This window comes from Microtus pennsylvanicus, chromosome 21, assembly GCF_037038515.1.
Source record: "Microtus pennsylvanicus isolate mMicPen1 chromosome 21, mMicPen1.hap1, whole genome shotgun sequence".
Classification (NCBI taxonomy): domain Eukaryota; kingdom Metazoa; phylum Chordata; class Mammalia; order Rodentia; family Cricetidae; genus Microtus; species Microtus pennsylvanicus.
The window spans coordinates 31,973,058-31,995,980 of NC_134599.1; the positions used below are offsets into that span (position 1 = coordinate 31,973,058).

Here is a 22,923-nt window from a genome sequence, read left to right on the forward strand (position 1 = left end):
GCTAATCCTAGCTTCAGGTTCGAGTTGTCGATTTCTGTATATAAAAAGCAGGAGGCATCAGCAGTTGGACACTGGATGCCTGGTTACAATTGTGTGAAAGGACTATCCTATACTTTCCTGGACTGCAAGGCTCAGGTGAGCACACTAATCACATATGACTGCTGTTACCCTGACTCACTTGCAGAAGCCAAGCTTTCAGCAAAAACCACTTCCTATACCTTCAAACTTCACCTCTCAGACAGCTTGTTCCTTTTTGCATTTGTAAAAGAAGTATTTAATGAAAAAGATGTTTTGCATCTTCTTCTACTGTTTGTGTTGAAATGTAACTTCACAGTTCTTTCTTGTTTGAAAAATACAAACAGGATCTCAACTCAAGGTATCATTGCCTTAAACATTCCTGAGATGTTTGAAAGAAGTTTGTGTCTAAAATACACCAATTCCACTCCTTTCTCTATTCAGTTCTTCACCAGGCTGCAGGTGACTTCAAATAGGCTTGAGTGAGAGGAGTAAAAAGGCCCTAATGATGGTCTCTTCTCCCCACAAAATCTCAGAGCTGATAGGAAAGCAGTGATCATTGTCTCATTCTCTCCTCTCTGCCTCTCAAATGTAGAAAAGGACTACTGGGAAAACCTTATATACAAAAGAAGGGAGAGAAGAGAAGAAAAAGGAGAGGAAGGGAAGGAAAAAGAAAAAAGGAAAGAAAAGGAAAGCAACAGCCTGAAAAGAGATCACCTCCCAGCACACACTGGGCACTGCAGAGACACTGCCAGCTGTGCCTGCACACTTGCTATGTGACTACCCAGCCCTGTTGAGACTTGTGTCCCTTCAAGTCTTAGCAGGGACCACAAATGATAGCCTTGCAGAGCCCCAGGATCACTGGAACACAACAACCCCTCGGCTGCACTCCTGTCGGTGGCAGGGAGGTGGGAAAGCAAGCTGCATGGCTGAGGGATGAAGCCACACTGTTTCTTAGGTCACTGCAAAAGAAGGAGCTGTTTCCTGCAGAGAGCGGCGGTCTGGTAAAAAAGATAGGAGACTGTGGAAGGGCCCGGGACAGAGCCAAAGGAGGGTCAGAGCCAAGCCCTAAAAGTGTAGTCTCTCATGTGGATAAATTTGCTGCTTAGAAAAGAAATACTGTCTTCAACTGTTGTAAAGCGAAATGATATTCTAGAGCAGAATTCTGCAGCTGGCCACAGAGCCCTGGGGAAGAACTGGGAATGCCACACGTGAGCAAGCCCAGCCGTCTCTGTCTCTACAGCACACTTACTTACATAGGTCATCAAGGGTCCAGCACTTATGTTAGTGGGACCAGTTAACAAGAGTACACAGGGGTGGGAGGAGCCCTCCAAGGAAGCTGACTAGGAAGTGTATCAATCTTACAGTTCATAGTTTGCAAGTCAAAGTTGGCTTGAGGTACCAATTACCAAAATTGGTCACTAGAGTAGCTTTTCAGGATACAGGTTCTCCTGTCCCCACTCCCTTCAGTAACACTGCTTTACTTAAAAACTCACCCCAAGGCTGTTTTCTTAATAACCCTATTCTTGTACCCCAAGAGCCTGTCAGGCTGGCACTTTACAGAACCACAAACACTCAACTGCTGTCAAGGAATACCGCCTTCTCATGGTGTTCTGGTGCCACACAGACCCTGATATTGGGAGAGAAGGCAGGCCTGATGCCTGTGGTAGTCTTGGGTCTGCTACTACAACTCTAAGCTTCTACCATGACTTTGAGAATGAGGTCATGAGGCAGGAATATTTTCAACTGGGGATCGTGTAATTACAGTAGTTGATGCCTTAGTCTTTATCACTTAAGTATGAATTATGTCCCATGGCCAATCAGTGGTCTCATCTGGAACTGGTCTATTATTTTGGCTCCCAGGTCCCACTGTGAGCTTGTGAATATGAGTCTCCATTCTAACAAGTGATTGATGTGCATGCTTCCCTTCTGAGAAGCTTACTCTAGACAATGCTTATATCCCTAAGTTCCCAACAAACAAACAGTGTATGGACAGATGGAGACAGTATGGCCTGGAAAAAGCCTGACAAGGACTTGGAAGCTGAGTCCTCAACAAATGTTAGTAGTTGCCATCGGGGTCTGCTCCTGGTCAGCTGTGTGAATGGATGGAATGCCCTGACTTCTGTGGGCTGCAGTTCTGCACATGCATGCGGCTGGTGAGTGAAGTCGCACCAACATCAGGGGTTTTCCGCATCTAAAATTCCAAGCCCACAAGTCTGCCTGAAAAGACTGTTTTGTTTCTGTAACTGTGGTTTTAATAAATAGCTGCAGTGTTTAAAACAGTTGGCATATGGCTAGCCCAAGGAAGGCTCGTAAATGAAGTGATCCAAATACAGTCTATACTACTTTAGCCACCTTGAAACATGAAAATGTGACGTGAGTTTCTAGGACAACAACCACAGAAGGGTACCAGGCTTAAATGGAGTCAGGAGGGCAACGGTATGGAATATTCTCCAAGGGTGGGGACTGACACTGATTCTAGCACTCCAGCCTGAGAATCAGGAACTATTGTTTGGAATGTAAACTGACTACCAATCAATCTGGCATTTGAGAAGTGTCAAGACCAAGAGTCACAGACTACTGTGGGGGATCTAATGGGAGAAGTGGCCAGCTGAGGACAGTTGTGAAATATGCAAATCATGTCAAAGCGATAGTGTGCCACTGCCATCCCACATCTTAGCAGTGGGCCACCTACAGCTAGAAGGTGGATGTGAGTCTGAGGCCAGCCTAGCTACAGAGCAAGACTGCCTCAAAGCTAAATTAAAACAATCATCACTCCTCTAGGGAGAGAGGGAGAGAGGAAAAGAGGGAGAGAGAGGAAAGAGAGAAAATGAGAGAAAGAATAAGCAAGAAGGGGGGGGAGGTTGAGCCTACAAGTGAGCACATATAAAGCGCTTAGACTGTCAACAGGACAGCTGTTATTTTGGTACATGGTGCCTCTGGCAAAGAGTGTGTAACACATCCAGGTCCTAGTGGCACCTTTGGAAAGCCCAGGAAAGGCTCCTTACTAAGCAGAAACAAAAGGTTAAAATGTGTTGGTTTATGTGTTATCCCATTAAAAGTAAAAATGGAAAAACATATGTATACTTACTTTACTTATCTTTGAACTTACACCAACTAAACTGGAGTCACACACAGGGTGTGTCTCCAAGAAAAATTGATTTTCTAATACAAGAGAGTTTTGAGATGAACTTATGGAATTAAATGTACCAATTGCTTCATCCAGAGTGTGGCACAAAGTAGGCATTCCAGATTTAAGTTTTAAAAAATCTTTAACCTTTGGTGAAGGTCTCTCTGACTGCTGGTGGGAGGAAGGACTCCCTGTATAGCAGTGTCACTGAAACCTTTAGATACTGTGGTAGCTCTCAGGAAATTCACTCTACTTCTACAGGGCAAACCTAAGGCTAGTATTACAGAACAACCACACACACACACACACACACACACACACACACACACACACACACAGATTTTTCACTAGAACATTATTTGTGACATTAAAAAGTGGAGCAATGTAATAGCCAGAACCTGGAAACAACCTAGATGCCCTTCAATGGAAGAACAGATGAAGAAAGTATGGAATATATACATATTAGAGTACTACTCAGCAGTAAAAAACAATGACTTCTTGAATTTTGCATGCAAATGGATGGAAATAGAAAACACTATCCTGAGTGAGGTAAGCCAGATCCAAAAAGAGAAGCATGGGATGTACTCACTCATATTTGGTTTCTAGCCATAAATAAGGACATTGAGCCTATAATTTGTGATCCTAGAGAAGCTAAATAAGAAGGTGAACCCAAAGAAAAACATATAGTCATCCTCCTGGATATTAACCTTCATCAGGTGATGAAAGGAGACAGAGACAGAGACCCACATTGGAGCACCGGACTGAAATCTCAAGGTCCAAATCAGGAGAAGAAGAAGAGAGAGAGCACGAGCAAGGAACTCAGGACCGCGAGGGGTGCACCCACACACTGAGACAATGGGGATGTTCTTTCGGGAACTCACCAAGGCCAGCTGGACTGGGTCTGAAAAAGCATGGGATAAAACCGGGCTCACTGAACATAGCGGACAATGAGGACTGCTGAGAAGTCAAGAACAATGGCACTGGGTTTTGATCCTACTGCACATACTGGCTTTGTAGGAGCCTAGGCAGTTTGGATGTTCACCTTACTAGACCTGGAAGGAGGTGGGAGGTCCTTTGCTCTTTGGGCTGATGAGAGAGGGGGAGTTGATTGGAGGAGGGGGAGGGATATGGGAGGCGGTGGCAGGGAAGAGACAGAAATCTTTAATAAATAAATAATAATAATAAAAAAAGTGGAGCAATGAGCTGGGTGGTGATAGCACACACCTTTAATCCCAGCACTCGGGAGGCAGAAGCAAGCGGATCTCTTTGAGTTCGAAGCCAGCCTACAAGAGCTAGTTCCAGGACAGGCACCAAAGCTACATACAGAGAAACCTTGTCTTGAAAAAACAAAAAGAAAAAAAAAGAAAAGTGGAGCAATGAAGCCAGTCATCGTGGCGTATGCCTTTAATTCCAGCACACCTGGGAGACAGACAGGCAAATCTTGGTGAGTTTTAGGCTAGCCAGGGCTACAGTGAGACTCTGTCTCAAAAAACTAGCCAAACTAACAAAAACCCAAACACACACACACACACACACACACACACACACACACACACACACACACACAGACAGATGCTTACATATATTTTTTAACAAATGATATTTTTAAAGATTTTTTTCCTAATTCAAAAATGGGCAAAATTATTATTTTTTTTATAAAGATGTGTGGTGGTAAAGCTAAAACAGTCAAAAAACTTAACAACAACATAAATTAATACCCAAGTCTCTGCTTTCATTATGTGTGTGTGTGTGTGTGTGTGTGTGTGCATATATTTAGAAGAACTGCAAGATTTTATACTAATTCTATTTTTAATTTTTAAATTTTAAGTGTGATACTATTTCCACAGCAGACATAAAAAGTTTTTAATAATAATAATAATAGCAAACACTTTCATATCGTCAAGTGAAAGGAGGAAGCTGTAACTTTTATACTTAACAAAATCTTAGCTATGGAACAAAAATAGGAAAAATGTTGAAGTAACCGCATAAAACTGTTAACCAATAACAGTGGTTTCCACTGGACTGTGGTAAGAGTAACTTTCTTTTTTATATTATTTTTGAAATTTGTGCTAGACTATTTTTCCTTGATACGCACTGACAGCTAAGGAAAACCATGAGAAGTTTAGTAGAAAATGCATTTCCTTTTGACTATTATATCACCCATAGTGTCTAACGGTTTGCACAGCCTACCAAGTTTTCCTTATCTTTTTTTGATTTAGTTTTGTTATGCTTCTTGAAAAAGTTTCACTGTGTAGCTCAGACTGGCCTGAAATTTTCAACAACTCGCTTGTCTCAGACCCACCTAGGATTAACAGATGTGTACCAGCACACATGGCTGATTTCATCGTTTTCTAAAAGGAACACCCAATACACATTTATTCTTTTATGACTGAAGCAAACACAAGATAACAAACCACTTCTGAAAATTTTTAAGCCCAATATAATTGTAATCCCAAATTACAACCAAAGTAAATAAGCCTTTTCCTCTTAGTCCTGCTTGAAAGAGCTTTTCAAAGCCCTTCCTGTTTGGGCGGGCCCATGAGTCGGCTAGCACAGCAGACCTGGAGCCTGCAGACAGCAAGGGCGGTCAGCAGGGCCACCCTCAGGACTAGACTAGATCCTCTTGAGGAACCCCTAGACCAACTTTCCAGGCCAGAGGCTCACTCTAATTCTCATTTGGTTCCTGACCCGGGTTGGCTGAGTTTTCTACCAGGAGTTAGTAACTATCGCCTTCACACTGAGAGAAAGATCACAGTGAACTGGCTGAGGAGGGAAGGCTAAGGGAAAGGGAGAAGGAAAGGATGCAAAAGCTTAATGACCCGATTTCCATAAAGGCTCTGACACCCTGGAATGAAAAGCGGCTTGTAAGAGCAAAAGCCTGATTCAAGTCACATTGCCAGCTGGCCATTTATCACCTAAAACTCCCCCAGCAACTCCATGGGTACTGCTCAACCAGCTCACAGAAATAAATCCTTATTAATCTTGCAAAGTCAAAACATGAATATGCAACAAAAGTCTTTATGTGTTTCTCGATTTTAGACTCCAAATTTAAAAATTCAATTGATTGTCCATAGCTTCAATAAACTGTGTTAGAAACCCTTTGGAACAAAAAGATAAATAGCACATCCCCTAAGATTCTTGTGCTTACTGGACTGAATGAACTCAATGAGGAAAAGGTGCTGCTGCTAGAAATTAAAGCAACATTTTCTGCCCAGCAACAGTACTTTCCATAGGCTACACTAGAAAGCTACAGAGAGGCCTCAGTGAGCCCGGGGCACATTTATCTTTCAAGTGTAAATGACCAGGAATAAAGGGGCCTCTTTAGCAGTTGGATTTGGAATACTCTGCACTGTAACATCTCGATGGCAAAGGCAGGGAGAAAGGAAGAAAGATCTGCTTTGAGGTGACTACCATGACCCCAGATGGGTTCATCTGAGCATGCAGTTGACTGGTACAGACAAATACCTCCTATAGCACGAGGCCCTCAGAGATAAGGCAGGCATGGGCCAGGTGAAGGTTTCATTACCTACATGGAGTTCTATGGCCTCAACTCAGGGCCGGTGGGCAATACTCCATGATGTGGATAACACAGAACAGCTCGTGCAAAGCTCTGGAATGTACTATGCTTAGGCAACAGGATTTCCTTCCAAACTCGATTCTAGGCTCTGAACACACCCCGATTAATACTTGTAAAAAAGTATGTTGGGAAATAAGAGGCAGTCTGGTGTTAGGAACCATCCACAGACCACCCACTGAGTGGAAAGTTCACACTTGGATAATAGAGAGTTGACTGTACTGGAGACAGAAGAGTGGCTTTTCTGTACTCTGGGCAGGGAGGTGGAAACCCAGTGAGCTCATGTGATTCATGGCATTTTCTAGGCTAAGGAAATCGGAACTCAAACCCAGAGAAGGGGGTGGAAGGGCTGATGACAATGACAAGAGACAGGGACCAAGAGGCATACCTCCTAAGGCAGGAAGGGCTTCTCTAGCTAAAGAGTAGGTGGGCAGAAGTACCACTTTACCAGCTGTCTTCAGGCCCTGAGTGAACTGAAGCCCACTAAGGGCTGACCTGTTCCTCCATCTTTTCTCATGCAGCAAGAAGGAATGGACTCAGAAAGCAGCTCCAATGAGCCTAAGCAAAAGGGGCAGAGCTCCTCCCTTACAGCAGCTTCAGAGCCAAGGCTAGAGACTGGAGAAGTTATGACTAGAAGAGGGTTTCAGAAGAATGATTTCCAGGGAACCTCTACTTCCTGACCCCCAGAAATAATAGCTAGGAAGATCTGACCTGTTTCTTGGGGAAAAGCTAAGGGGCAAATGTGAGCCCCCCCCCAAGTCTCTGTTTTTCCAGGAAGTGTAACTTAGAGAAGCTAAGGGCAACAAGACTGCACAGAAGGTAAATGGTATCAGGCGTAGAGAAACCAACCATTTAGCAGCTTGCCATATTGGCACTTCAGATAGAGAACACCCCCCCAGTATCCCTGCCCACAGTTCTAAGTATAGACTGAACAGTCATCAGATACTTTCTTTCCTTCAGAGCTTTCAGTGTGTCTGCCTGATTTCCTCTGCCTCACGGAGAATAATCCCATCATTTCACATGGCCACCTTTCTGTCTATGCTGCATCACCTAGGCCTGGAATTCTCCCTGACTTAGCCATTGGCAAAATTCTACCATCTCTGAGTGAGCTTGCTGTTAACCCTCACTCCACTCTCTTCTGGGCCATGCCTATACTGCTTACATTTGTATTATACTTATGGCTATCACATTTAAAATACTGAATGAAAACATGCTTTACTCATCTTTCGAACCTCCTAGAAGCCAGGTCTAGCTCTTTTCTACGTATACACTCTTCTGTGTGATTGATGGTGGCCTGTTGCTCACCAATGCTTTGCTTAGGGTGACTGGGACCCTCACAAAGCCCATTATTTGACTTCCCACACAGAGTGGGGATTCCAACAAAAATGAACAGAAGCACAACATTTACCAAACAAAAAGGGAGTAGGTGTTACATTAGATGACAAAATATCAACTCAAAACCCGAGGCAGCAAGCTATGGCATGACATATGGTAAGGGAGCACACTGGCCTCTTCTTAACGACCTTTGCCAGAGATAATTCATTCAGAGGCCCTTGCAGGGACACTGTCTTACCAGGATCTGGGGACCTAAATGAAGATTTGAACACTGTGTTAGAATATTCTTTACATATAACAAAATGAAAGGTTCTTTTTATTCTTTTATCTTTTATGTTCTAAGTTTCAGAATAAATACTGGTAGGAATGACAAAAGAAAAAAAAGAAGAGTACCCCTCTGCTTTGTTGAAATATGCCATCCTTCTATCCATCTAACCAAGGCACCTTTCATTTCCCGTCAGCGTCTGCTCAAGTCGCCCAAGGATCTTTAGCCATGAAGCTGCCATGGCTCCTAAGGGTTTATACAATGTAGACCAGTCAACCGCTGGCGTCTGTAGTTACGAAATCTATACAGGTACTGGTTGAGGAGAAGAAACTTCAGACTGTTGAAGCCCGACCCCATCACTCAGCAATTTTAGAAAAATTGTCAAGAAAGTATTTTCTTTACCACAGTGCAAAGGTCTAAAATATTCTAATAAGTCTGAGGAACCCAAATGAGTGGCTTAGAACTCCTCACAACTGGAAACAGCAGTCTCAAACACACCGCTAACCGGATGATGCCTCATCACGTGGGGCTTTTACATACCTCGTGGCTAGCCAGAGTTTGGCTTTGGTACAAACAATGACGTCACTTAGTTCCTGCTGAAAATCTGCATTTGTTCTGTGTCTGGAGTCTGTAACGTAGGCTTGTAACAAATGAAAAACCTGAACCGGAAAAGAGAAAAGGCAATACTTTGCTGTGAAAATGTTTTCCACAAATGCTCAGGTCCTCCCTCTTAGATTTCCTCAAAACAGTTTCTTCAAAGGAAACAGACACCTGCAGAATGAGGTTCCAGTCTGCACAGGAAAACAAGCTGAAACTGCAGGGTGGGAGGACACAGCAGTGGAGAGAAGTCCAGGGCCCGGCCAAACCCATGCTCTGGGTCTTTCCCACAACTCCCCAGATGGGGATCAGTGTGACCACACAATCATTTGCTTCAAGAGCATCTCCCTTAGAAACAACCTATACAGTGAGTTGAGCAAAGAAGCGCAATTATCGTTATGTCAGCTGTCCCACATGAAAATAAACTCCAGGGCTTCGGACAGGAAGGGACTATGAGTCTACGTGGTTTAGACGTAAATCTCGGTTCATTAGGCACAGCACAGCACACCTGTGAGGAAGCGGGCAGTGGCGTCTGTAAAAGATCTCTCAGACTTTCCCTCGGCAGTCAGACGTGTGCACACACTTGACATCTTCATGGCAATTATCTACCAGAATGAAAAATTACAGGGCAGATCCTGGCGTCTGTCTAGAGTTTATATTTAGGATGGTGGCACTGGATCACCACACAAGCAAACCTGACCATGGCAAATGTGTGCGGACTCCTCCTCAGCAATGGCCCACATCACCTCCGCGAGGAGCACAAATCTTTGGGGCAAAATGAATGAGACAGAGGGTAGATAAGGTTCTCTGACCTGAAAGGATCATGGTAGACAACTTCTTTGATTGGCTCTACCATCTACATAAGAAGATGAGGAGGATGACAAAAACAAGTTACCAATAAACACATAAAGAATTTTAAAATCACCAGGCGTTGGTGGTACACGCCTTTAATCCCAGCACTGGGGGGGAGGGGAGGCAGAGGCGGGCGGATCTTTGTGAGTTCAAGGCCAGCCTGGTCTACAAGAGCTAGTTCGGGGACTGGCTTCAAAGCTACAGAGAAACCCTGTCTCGAAACCATCGCCCCCCAAAAAAAAGAAAAAAAAAGAATTTAAAAATCTATTTTAGTATTTTTTTCTGTTGAATCCTCTGCCATTAGTGCTGGGATTACAGACACACTAGCTGTCATCTCTGGCTTTATGTGGGCTCCTGGGGTAGCCCGCACGCAAGCATAGCTCAGTCTCCCAGTCTGCGCCTTTATGTGAGCTCCTGGGGTAGTCCTCATGTAAGTATACCTCCTCTCCCAGTCTGCGCTTTTATGTGGGCTCCTGGGGTAGTCCGCACGCAAGTATAGCCCCTCTCCCAGTCTGCGCTTTTATGTGGGCTACTGGGGTAGTCCGCACGCAAGCATAGCTCAGTCTCCCAGTCTGCACCTTTATGTGAGCTCTTGGGGTAGTCCACACACAAGCATAGCGCCATCTCCCAGTCTGAGCCCGTCTTCCAAGTACTGGGATTACAAGCACAAGCCACAAGGCCCTTGAGATAAGAGCCCAGGCTGATCTCAAATTCCCTACGTAGCTAAGGCTGGGCTGGAACAGGATCCGATCCTCCTGCCTCTGCCTCCTGATGGAATTACAGGTGTAGGCCACCATGCCCAATGTAGCTTTTCTGGGAAGCAGGAGTATACTGGAGTGTATGAACACTGAGGAACTTTCTCTAACAAAGGACCTGTTCTCTCTGATATACCAGGTCAGATGCTGTTCTCTCACCACAGCCTGCAGGGACCAAACCACCCGGCACAGAGCCTGGAGAACTGGGCTGGCTGGGGCTTCTGTTCCTATGTGGTGACTGCCAGAGGGAAAAATACCTCCCTCGGCCTCAATCCCCACTGTCCCGAAAGAGCTGGCAAAGTCACTGGGCCTTGCTTTCTTTTCTCCACAGCTGCACTAAACCAACCACCAGGGCTTTCATGTGTCACAGTGCGGTAATTAATCAGCAGACACCAGCAAAACACACGACTGTGGAATTTACTTGTCAAGAGAGCCGTGAGGTTTCAAATGCTTCTCATTTAGAAGCAATCACTTCAGAAATAACCCCCGGTGGATGTTTAAGCTCTGGCCTATATTTGCTCACCTTACTTGGCAAAAACAACACTGTTTTTGAAACGCTTGGTAGCTCTGGCTTATGAATGTCAGCCTACGGGACCATCAATTCTGTCACCCTGGGCACAAACCAGACAACAATTGTGATCCTAGTTACTCACCAAGGACAGAGAGTGATCTGTCTACAACTGACAAGTGGACACAGAGGTGCATGTAGGCAAACCTGGTAGAAAGAAGCAAGTGGAAGAGGCAGCACAATACAAACTGAGCATATGTCAGAGCAGGGCAGGGCAGGCAAAGAAAAGGGTGATAAGACGATGAAGGAGAGGTAAGGCTTACAAGCAAGTGTGAAATAGATTGGTGTTTCGGAGAAATATTAATGAAAATATTTGAATACACAACCATCTTCACATGTCATTTGTAACACTGGGCTCAAGAAAAAAACAGGCAATAATTAGGTGTGAAGTTCAGATAGAAGGCCAGGAAACTCAGGAAAGAGCCACTGGTCCCTCAGACAAGGCCTCTCCTCTCTCCACACTTTGCCTAAGTGCTGGTGGAGAGTATGGCTGACTCCAGGCCTGGGATAACCTGCGAACAGCTGTAACCAAGCACAGAGAAGCTAGAGCTTCAGCCAGACAGAAGAACCCAGCAGAGAGCTGGGAGTGCCTACAAGTGCAGAGCCAGCGGGGGTACAAGTCTGCGACCTCTCAAAGCCAGGGGCAGAAGGGCATCCCCACAGGTCTGAGAGTGAGATGGGGGGGCTGGATGAGCTTGGACTTGACACCTCATTTACTGAATGTGGAGTGGGGGACATCTATGTGATGCTTTCTCTAGCTAGCATCTGTTATACAAAACAACAATTCTTTTTGAGACGGAAGGGAACTTTGCTCCCTACTGTGGATTTAGAGGTGTCAACGATGAAAGGAAAAAGAGAAGAAAGCGTTGCTGCCAGAAGAGAATTATGCCCAATGGCTCAGCTGGCAGAGAGCCTTGCCACATGAACATGGAGAGTTCAGGACCCAAGCTTAAGCGGAAGTAGAGAAGCGACTGTGCACAGTTGTTCCTTGACCTTCACACGAATGCTGGGGTACCTCTGCACCCCAACATCACATATTAAAAACAAACAACAAAACAAAACAGGATAGTTATGCCTCAGTCAGGAAGAGGCAGGCCTAATCTAAGTAGGCAGCAGCATGCCCTGGCTACCACAAGCAGGGGCTGGTCAGTCCTGCCCTAGGGAGGGGTGGTCCTTGAGGGGCTGTACTGCATGAAGGGCAGGGGGGTCCTGTATTTCTTGCACTGAAAAACTAAGCCTTAATGAGATACCACATTGAGAACCTGGAAGCAGTTAGGGTCTCCCTCTACCCAGACTCTATACATAGAGAGATTGGGGGTGGGGTGCAGGCATCTGTAGGAAGTGTGGGGTTCATCTGGGAAGTCCAGAATCTTAGAAGCAGCTGCACAGCACAAATGTAGTGCATTCTGAATAAATGTTGTGGGTCTAAGAAGAGTCATGAGGCAATTCCCTGAAAAAGCCTCCCACAGCATCAGGAAAGTCTGTCTGGTTTCTGCTGCAGAACTAAAACAGTGACCTGGGTGGGACAAGATCAAGATGATCGATGGCTGTTCAGGGAGGTGATGCGAAGACAGGTTTCTTCTTCACAAGTGTGGCTTTCAGGCCAGTTTCCCCCTTTAAAATCAACAGCAGCTGAGCTCCAGGAGCCAACAGGCCCAGCAGTCACAGGGCAGGCTTAGGCAGGCCTTGAAAAAGACCAACTCTTAATAGGAAAAGAGACACTCCAAAGGTCAGACCTAAAGGGGGTGAGTGGATTATGACCATCAATGATCCTAAACTCTGATGATCAAATGCTAATTGATTCGTTTTTGCAGCTGGATTCTGCTAAAAACAAAATGAAAAAATAAATAAATCCAGTCTTTTTCCCTTGCAGCATATAGACTGGACGAGGACTTCATTCCTTGTTCCATTCGGCCGAGCACACCCGCCTGCATCTGCCTTCCTGCTTGTCTTCCTCCTGCATTGCTGTAACCCCAGCTAAGTCAGTGACACATTTTTCCAAGCTCCATGTTTACACAGGATTTTATTTCGACTGGTAAAACATCTGTATTTTTTTAGGGACTTAAATAAATGATCTATGCTGGGAATGTACAGTGTAGGGTGATGTCAGACCCTGCTCCCCCCTTTCTTGACTCACTGGTCAGAACAGGCAAACATTGTTTCAGCCTGTAGCTGGGAATGTGAATATTTATCCTGTCAACTTAATTCATACAAACAGAACTAAAGGCAGGCAGGCAGAAGTATTTTATGGCTTTAAGTCAGACTGAAAAGGGGGCTTAGGAGGGGGATGGCTGAGGAAAGAATCGAAACTTTCTAATTCACAGAAACATGCCTCATCACACAACTGCTGGAAGTGGATATAACAAACAAAGGCAGTCATGCACATGTGTGTGCATGCATGTGTGAGTGTGTGCACGCACTTGCATGCATGTATATGAGCGTGTGCATGCAGGCATGCGTGAGTGCATGCATGCATGTGTTGGGAAGGCCAGGGAGAAAAATCCCAGTAACACCTGTCAGTTCCAATCAGTGCAGCCAGGGTTGCAGGATTGGCTCTATGCTTCAGGCACACTGGCTGGAGCCCCAGGTAGACGGCAGCTTCTCAGGAGCACCCTTCTTGTTGCTAGGCTTGTGGGCACATGCATTTATCTACACCACTTGAACACAGAGAGCCCAACAAAGAAGTGGTTCTTGTTGCCAGTCACACAGACCTTGGAGGAGTATGGGCTCTAAACAGCACCTTAATGACACTTGAATTCCTCAGCTGGGTCATTCCTTGGAAGAAGGGCTTGTGCCACCCACAAGAATCCCATAATGGTCTCTCTATTTAGAGCGCTGAGCAAGAAGCATTTCAAGCGGCTGCTCCCCCAAACCTCAGCCTGTTTATGAGATGAGAGAACACATCCCTGAAAAGGTCTTGGTAAGCAGTGTTGTTGCTGTGTGGAAGAGGACTAATCAGGTGAAGTTACTTCTTACCTGAGCAGCCTGGGAGCGTATCACTGGGAATACACCACGTGTGTGGAAGGACCAAAACATATAACCCTCCCAAAAGAGTAGGTGGAAAGCCACTGTGTCCTGCCTTTCTAGAACTCTCCCATCATGCTGGTCAAAAGCACAAAGACCTTGCACCTGAATGATGTCTTTCCTCCAATACTTATTTTGACATACAGCTGTCAGTTTTCCCAAAGACAAGCCCTAAGAGTAATGCTCACAAGTTCAAAACCCTCTTCAAGGACTTACTGGGTCCTGAGAGCTCAACCTCCCTTTTACTTCATAAGCCTATTCTGTGTCCATAAAAAATGAGCTCCCACTTCTTACAACCTAACAAAGGCTACTTGGTCAAGCCTGGCCCTTCCCAGGTTTCCTTCTACTCTCTCCAACTGGGCTATAGGCATTCTACTCAAACCATAGTGTCAACTTCAAACATTTCTGGGCTTGCATACTGAGCTTGTAACCCCTTCCTAAGACCCTCATTTCTTTTTAGTGCCCAACAGTCCTGTTCACTGGCATCCTCCAAAGGGAGCAGTGCTGAGGACTGAATACAGGGCAACCACATGCATGCTAGGAAAGCTCTTTGTTACTAAGCCACATGTCTAGCCCTCTGAACCTGGCATCAGTTATCAATCTGTTTTTACCTAAAATAGAGACCCTTGAAGCAAAGAACTGGGTCTCATTCTTCCCCACAGCTCCTCGGGGTCCCAAGAATAGGATTTTTGTCTGGAGAAAAAAGACTCACTAAACAGAGGGGCTTATTGATTAGGAACTCTACCATACTCACTTAGGAAGGGAGTAGGAACTGAATTTGAGTTTGTATTTGTTTTGCAAAGTCATGGTGGTACTACAGATTTTATAATACCATTAGGAACCTGGTTCCCAGAAGCAGTGTCAAGGACCCTGAATTAGGTAAGGGCAACGTTTAGACAGTAATATTGAAGCTAGTCAATCTTTATCTGTTCAAACTAAAAAAACTTTTAGCTTTTATTGCTGAGAAACTATGTGTAAAAATTTAAACATTACAGATAATTTGTTTGCAAAGCCAGTCTCTTTAAGTCCTTCTCCCCACTTTATGACAAAAATCTTACTCTGTAGTCCAGGCTAGCATGGTACTTACTATGTAGCTCAGGCTGGCTTCAAATTGTAGCAAGCCAGATTATTGGCATGAATCATGATGCCTGGCCAGGAGAACATTTAAATTTTCTGTATAATTGGATCCTTAAAGACTTGAGACCAATAATAAAGTCTGTAATTTAGCAAAATGTATCAAAATCCAACCAGAGCAGTGGCTGGAGAGATGACTCAGCAATTAAGAGCACTGCTGCTCTTCCAGAGGACAGAGTTTCAAACCCCAGCACCCATGTGGCAGCTCATTACTTGTAACTCCAGACCCAAGGGATCCTGTGTCCTCTTCTAGAATCCTTGGGGACCAGACATGCATATGGTACACATACATACATGCAGGCAAAACACTCATACATAAAAATAAATAAGCAAATAAATACCTGCCGACCAAATACAACTAGTTAATAATGAATTATTGCTGATAATTCCACCCACCCAAAGATTCTTATATTACTTGTTTATATCTGAAAAATTCTATAATACAGAGCTTAAAATACTTAGGGACGAATAAGAGAAAGCATGTAGGAGGCAAAGGGAGCCAGGACTTCATAGTGAGACTTTGTTTCAAAAAAGCTGGCAGGACTAGATTTTCAAACTTCCTTAATTCACACACTATCAGTACCTCAATAATTTTTTCACAGTGCCCTCTAGGCCAAAAGAAATATCTAATGCTTTTAATTCATTAAGTGAGTAGGTCCAAATGACCCGATTAACTCTGTGGCTGTTTGAAAAATAATACACATAGGGTAAAAAGACTTTTGTGTATAACTTCCCACGCCCTGGACTCCTCTTGTTGCTGTTCCATGTTAATTTCTTGTGACACTTACTTTCTTTCACAACAACTACCCAATGTCAATTTTACAAAGACATGACAGCATCAAGAGCAGCGTGTCACAAGCCAATGTTCTAACTGTCACTTTGACCTAGTAGTTCACATGTCTGACAGATGTGCAGTATCATCGCACTTCTCCCCCAGTTTTAAATCATCCAATGCTTTAGCATACCCCTTTGGGAACTGTAAATGTTAGCAACGAATATAAACAATGTACAGATGAAATACAAATAGCCAATAAACATATGAGAAACTGTTTACTTTCACCAAGGTTTTGACAGAAGGCTGTGGGTCTCATTGTCCCCATTGCTCTACTCTTACTCGTCCATCTGCCCTCTCACCATGCTCCACCTCTTAGGCCCAAACAATGCATTTTTAAACCAAAGTGATTTGACAAAGTTTTTGCAAAGACAAAACACAATTAATAACTAAGAAAACATGAATTTACCAATGAGTTAGAAATTGACCACTAAAGTCACGTTTTTATACATATACCACGTTACACTTTATAATGGGAACTAGGCAAAGTAACTCCACACCAAGTTTGGCAGTGGCTATTAAACTGGAAAATATGGACTTTTTTCAGTCTTACAATGTACTATGGAGGACGAGAGCTGGTCACTCATCCTCATCAACTTAATCACCACTGCTGGACTTATCCTTCAACTTTTTAGTTTTTAGTACCCAGTGGCACTTGAAGAGCAAGCAGGTCAAGGAAAGGCACCAAGGGGAAAGGTGGGTAGCAGCATTCTTTGTTTTTGTTTTGGTTTTTCGAGACAGGGTTTCTCTGTAGGTTTGGAGCCTGTCCTGGAACTAGCTCTTGTAGACCAGGCTGGCTTCGAACTCACAGAGGTCTACCTGCGTCTGCTCCCGAGTGCTGGGATTAAAGGCGTGCACCACCTTGCCCGGCTGGGTAGCAGCATTCTTGAGTGCTCCAGTGACATACCCATACTGTTGGCAAGCACGGCTAACAGAGAGCCGCTACGTTAACATAAAACTTTCTGGACTTTAAAGCAGCTGCAACATTTCCCTTGTAAAAAGAGTTTGAATCAGAGAAAACAATTTGGCATTTAGTATCTGGTCTTCGGGCTGATTAGTCCAACCTCCCCAGTTAGGGGCTTGGACAAAACACCTTAAGACCTCCCTTAAGGCCCTTCAAGCCTGCACCCTAGGTCAGAGCCAGGGCCAGCCTCTGGAGGCTGCTGAAACCCATGTTCTATGGTAACAGAAAATGAAGATGGAATTCCTTTTCTCATGCTGTCAGTTGCAGCTTATTTCAAAGGCCATCAAAGTAAACAAAAGGGAGAGGCTGGTCTCTAAGTCAAAAAGAGACGACTGTTTATGAAGTGACTGTTTATATTTTCACATGGAGAAAGGGAAAACACGATTGCTCTAAGTCCCTAGGAACGGAGAAGTGGGCAGCTTCCCTTTCACCCTCCCCCAGTTTGTTTGTTCCTTTGACACTCAGCACCTCCAACAGAGGGAACATCTGTGGCATTCATTTTTGGGAATGCTACAATTCTAGCCAATGACTGGAGCCTGTGCAATACGCCAGACAGTGTCTCATGTGGCCGTGGAGCCCTTTTAGTGATTGCTGTGCCTCCTCAACCCCACCAGCCTGTGCACTATCTAACACCATGCAAGCAGGCCTCAGTAAGCTCTCTCCAAAGCCTGAGCCCAGGTTCCCTGGAGAACACTTCAGAGAATGGTGATTCCATGAGATATCACTGAAGGAAAGAACCCATGAAACAGATCCTTCCTTATGAGCCTTCTTTGATCCCGAGTAACCAAATTTGTCTGAGATGACAATGAGCTCTGGATGATAGGCATGCATGTAAATGGATTTCAATCCACCACTAGGCAGAGTTTGTGATAACGAGACCTTATCCACCTTCCTGTCTTTTCTACTTGCTCATTAAGGCTTAGTCCATCAACTCCCTCTGTGAAGCTATCTAACAATGCCAGGCCATGATCACCTCATCCTTTAGTCCCATATAATATACTATCTGAATCATTCATTTGGCACCTAAAAATGTTGCCTTGATTACTATTTATCCTTTTATGCAAATCATGTCCAACAGGCTCTTCTTGGAGTGAGAAAGTTGTTGATTTGGTTTTCAAATTCAAGGCAGTTTCTGTGAGATACTCAGCACGCACAAGGTTAACGTAATTGTGTAAGTAGCAGGACTGCTTGCAACACGGTGGTACAAATCTGTAATCCCAGGCAGAAGAAATGTCAACCTGTGGTACAAAATAAACCAAACAAACAAACAAAAACCCAAACAAAAGTAGAACAAAGAATCTGCACATGGGAGAGAAGAGGGTGAGGCCTCAGAACCAGAATATGCTGCGTGATGGGTGGCCAACCAGCCTGTCTTCCTGGCTTGTTGACATGACATTTACATCAGACCCATTTGAAGGAAGTTTGCAATCTCCCCTCTAAATCTTTCAACTTCTGAAACTATTCTCTTGCCATTATCTGTTGAACGAACAGCTCACAGAGCAAAGACTACTGAGAAAGTATCCCCTCCCCAAGCATCAGCTGTTCTGACCCCCCCATCCCGGTATTGCTGGGAGGCTATGAGGACCAACTTGGGAAAGGTTTAAAGTTAGTATGGATTTTTACATAGACGAGCCCTCTCAGACATTATTGGGACAGACTGTAATAGGACAAAAAGACATCTTTCTTTGTTCACATCAGATTCCTACTGAGAAACTTTTGGCTTTGGATCAGTGATTCTAAATCTGCCATGAACATCTGGCACTGTCTAAGGCATTTTTGGTTGTCACAACCTAAAAACTACCAGTACCTAGAGGCTCAGGTCAGAAAAGCTGGAAAATGCTTTACAAAACACACTACATCCTTTCATAACAAAGAAGTATCCAGGTCAAAATGGAGGCAGCACTAAAGTGAGACGCTTTGGGGAACTGTCAAATCGCAAGCTCCAGGCAAGGCTGGTGACCTAAGAAGACTGTACGTCTTTGAATTTCACTTTCCTCGATGCTCATGTCATGGGGTAAAACAAGGTCTAGGGTAGTTGCTGTGAAAAGTGCTTGGTGATTACATGTAGTAGGAGCTGGTGGGCTGCATTCCTGCCACCCAGCTCCCGGCCGCCTGGCTAGCCTATGCCCCAAAATAATGACACACAAACTGTATTCATATAAACACTGCTTGGCCCATTTCTATTAATGTGTGTAGCACCACGAGGTGCGCTTACCAGGAAGATTCTAGCCTACGTCCATCCTGGGTCAGAGCTTCATCGCGTCTGCCTCAGAGAGGAGAGCTATGGTGTCTGAGCTCACTTCCTCTTCCTCCCAGCATTCTGTTCTGTTTACTCCACCCACCTATGTTTTAACCTATCAGGCCAAGCAGTTTCTTTATTAATTAACCAATGAAAGCAACAGACTGATATGATACTCCCACATCAATTACACTTTGACAACTGGGTCTTCCCAATCAACGAATGGCGTGCAGTTTTAATATTTCTAGGCAATTTATGACTCCTCTTGAAATAAGAATAGAGAGGAACCTGGCCATCTGTGGGCACTGATTCTGTTGTTCTACTTGCCTACACTCCTCAGCAGGTGTTTGGAGTTGGCCACCAGACTTCTTGCCCTTCCCAGGACTGCTTCTTGGCAGTGCTTTCCTTATGGACTCTGGTAATTTTCCTAGATAGTGTGCTTTTCACCAATCATCTTACCATAGCCCCATCAGGTGTATGGCAGAGATACATAATAATGGTCATCTTATCACAGCCCCTGTCAAGTACATGGCAAAGATACATAAAGATACATAATAATAGTCACCTTACCATGGCTACTGTCCCGCATAAGGCAAAGATGCATAATAAAGACCATCCCCCAGTTACTTTAAGAAGTATATTGTTGTAAGTTTGATTTTTTTGAGGGGGGGTCATAGCTAAATTTTCCATGTTTCTTACTTACAATATACATGCATTTTATGGCACCATGAGAGGTGAAGCCAGTTGCACACACATGCATGTGTATGCATGCAGGCATTCCTCTAACACTGTCTGATTTCATTCATATGAAGTATTCAACAGTGGTCAACTCATAGTTACACAAAGAAGAATGTGCATGCCTGGGGCTGAGAGGAAGGAGAAACAGAAGCTGTTTAATGAGTACAAAGTTTTAAGTCTGCAAGTTAGAAATGTCCTGAAAACTGGATGTACAACAGTGCAAATATATTTAATACAGCTCACAAGTGCTTAAAATAGCACACTTTATGTGTGCTTTATCACAGTTTTAAAAAAAAAGTATTCCTGCCATGCTCACAATAGAGCGCCTGCAGTGTCAACATCCTCAGAGAAACTACAGGAAACCAAAAGGGCCATGATGGTTGAAACAGGATGGACAAGAGGAAGAAGAACAAAGGGTGACACCGCCATGAAGCTCTGCTCCGCAGAGCCAGGGATGATGGAGGATGAGGAGACTCCTCGGCCAACGCTCCACATCTCCACATCTCAGAACCGAGAGCCTGACTGCTTTTCAGCACCCCCACGTCTGTCGTCCACTTGCCAGTCAGTCATGTCTCAGTGGTCAGGGCATGTGGTACGACGAAGTCAAGCAGAGCACTGAGACCTTTCAGAACTAGATGTGGTGGGAGAGACAAAGTATGGCTTCACTATCCACCCAGCAAGAACAAACACCAGAAGACAAGTACTTCTGCTCTGGAAGGAGCTCTCTTTGAGGTCTCTGGCCAACCCCACTTTGTGGAAAAGGAAAAGCAGGGAGAGGAAGGGAGAAAGGAAGGATGAAAAAAGGAAATAAATAATTGTAACAGATGGAGACAAGAAAGGAAAACAAGAGCAAAGAAGAGGACTCTCTCACTCTAAATCACAGGAAAACTGTTTTATGCCTTCTATAGAAAATTTTGTGATTTAAAATAACACACACAAAGCAAATAAAAGCCACTACATTCACATCAACAATGGTCAATACTATAATTCTATATTTAGTATTATTTTTCAAACATGCTTTGAATTCTCTGATTACAAAAGTTTTCATCCACCCAAAGGTTGATGAGAACCCTTGCTAGTTTTTCAAAGGACCTAAATTCTGTTCCAGAACCCATATCAAGCAGCTCACAACTGCCTGTAAACTCCAGCTCCAAGGGACCTGACACTTTCCACTGGTCTCCACAGACACATGGCATGTACTCACACATATACATAAATGATTTTGGGAGAGGGAGCATTTCAAGAAGGTCTCTCTGTAGTCCTGGCTGTCTTGGAACTTGCTCTGTAGACCAGGCTAGTCTCAAGCTCAGGGTTCCACCTATTTCTGCCTCAAGTGCTATGGTTAAAAGTGTCCACCATCAAGCCCAGCTTAAAATTTTTTTTAATGTAAACTACACACTTACTTTACATAATCAAATAATTGGTACTATAAGCTTGCACTAGTCAATCTTAGCAACCCCATTTTGGCTCTAGGACCCTCATTTTGGATTCTTTTAATTACTCAGAAAAAGAAAGACAACTAGCACTGGGTGAAGATCATAAAGAATGGCATCCATAGGAGAGTAAGTTTCATGTGATGCTGAGACACTGGGGTGTCTAAGTGGATGCTAAGGTGCGGTCTCTTGCTTTCTAAACTCACCACTGTCCAAGCTGTTTTGCTATTACCATGAAGGAGAAAGCCCACAGACCAAATTTTAAGGAAAACTATGATTAAAAAGCAAAAGTTCTCCATTGCACACCCCCCACCGCAGACTGTGTACTGACGCTTTCCAGAAAGCGTGTGGGAACTGCTGTGGTCAGCGAGCCATCTGCAAATCACTTCCTTCTCAAATGCTTGCTGGGCCATCTACCTTACTTGTCTTGTCATGTGTGCTTTCTCTGTGCACAGTTCAAAGTCCTCTGACATTTTTGACCCCCTCCTCCATTTCTCCTGGTTCCACAGCTCCTTCTTGGGTGATAATGTTTCCTCCATTTACATGTGCTGAAATCTACCTTCCCCATCTCTCCAGCCTTTCAACACCCACCCTCTCTCTAGCTCACCTCTAGGGCAGATGCTCCCTACTCAACTCTAGGTCTTCAGTCCTGGAATGGAAGTAATACCATCAAGATGAGGATGTCATGGGATCAAGAGTTTATGTGCTCCACTGACCTCCTTGATCCTTAGAAGATGTGTCACACACAATTATAGTTATCACTGCTATCTCTGCTCATTTCTACAATTCTTTCTTCAGGCCCCTTGATCTTGACCATGAAATAGTGTGTTACTGAACTGCTTCCTGTACCCCTGCTTTGGGCACTCCTGCCAGCTGCCCTTTAGAACTTGAAGTTTTCCCCTGCATCTGCCAAGTGGATACCAGGAGCTATTCAAAAGCTTCCTCCTTACTCTTGGCTCTCTGCCTGCTTTCCACACGAATGATCTGGAGCACCCTCCCTAAGGTGGAGCAGGTTTGGAGTGGAAAATAAGTAATGAAATGAAATCCGGGAAAACTTTTTGTTCAGCAACTGTTGAAATGTGGAACTGCAGGCTTTTCTTGCTGCTCTTTGTGGCCCTTTCATCACAAAGGGCTACTGCCTATTTATTCACACTCGCGGTCACTCCGGACAAAGACTTGCTCAAGGACTGGACACAAGTACCACCTGTCTCGGACAGTAACTCAGTTTTGTACAGTCCCTTATTTCCCTCTTCACCTCACCTGTTTTCTACACTTGCATGACAAGAATTACTTAGGCTGCTTCTTTAGGAAGTAGATTCTGGGGTCTGACTTGAGTCTGACACAATCAAAATCTCCAGAAGAGAAAATTTGGGAAACTGACAGCCTATCAAGTCTTTCAGTTTTTGTCAGTGTTCTAATACCATAGAGGTCCAAAATATCTTAGCAAATAGCCTCAATACTTAGGCCA

General features: G+C 44.3%; 1 protein-coding gene across 1 annotated transcript in view; it reads right to left on the bottom strand.

The window, feature by feature from the left end:
- The window catches only part of Thada (THADA armadillo repeat containing), a 302,624-nt gene that overhangs the window by 89,647 nt on the left and 190,054 nt on the right, over window positions 1-22,923 (bottom strand). Inside the window, exon 30 of the mRNA XM_075955218.1 lies at window positions 8,860-8,978. Coding sequence (XP_075811333.1) covers window positions 8,860-8,978 — 119 coding nt within the window. The remainder of the gene's footprint in view (window positions 1-8,859; window positions 8,979-22,923) is intronic.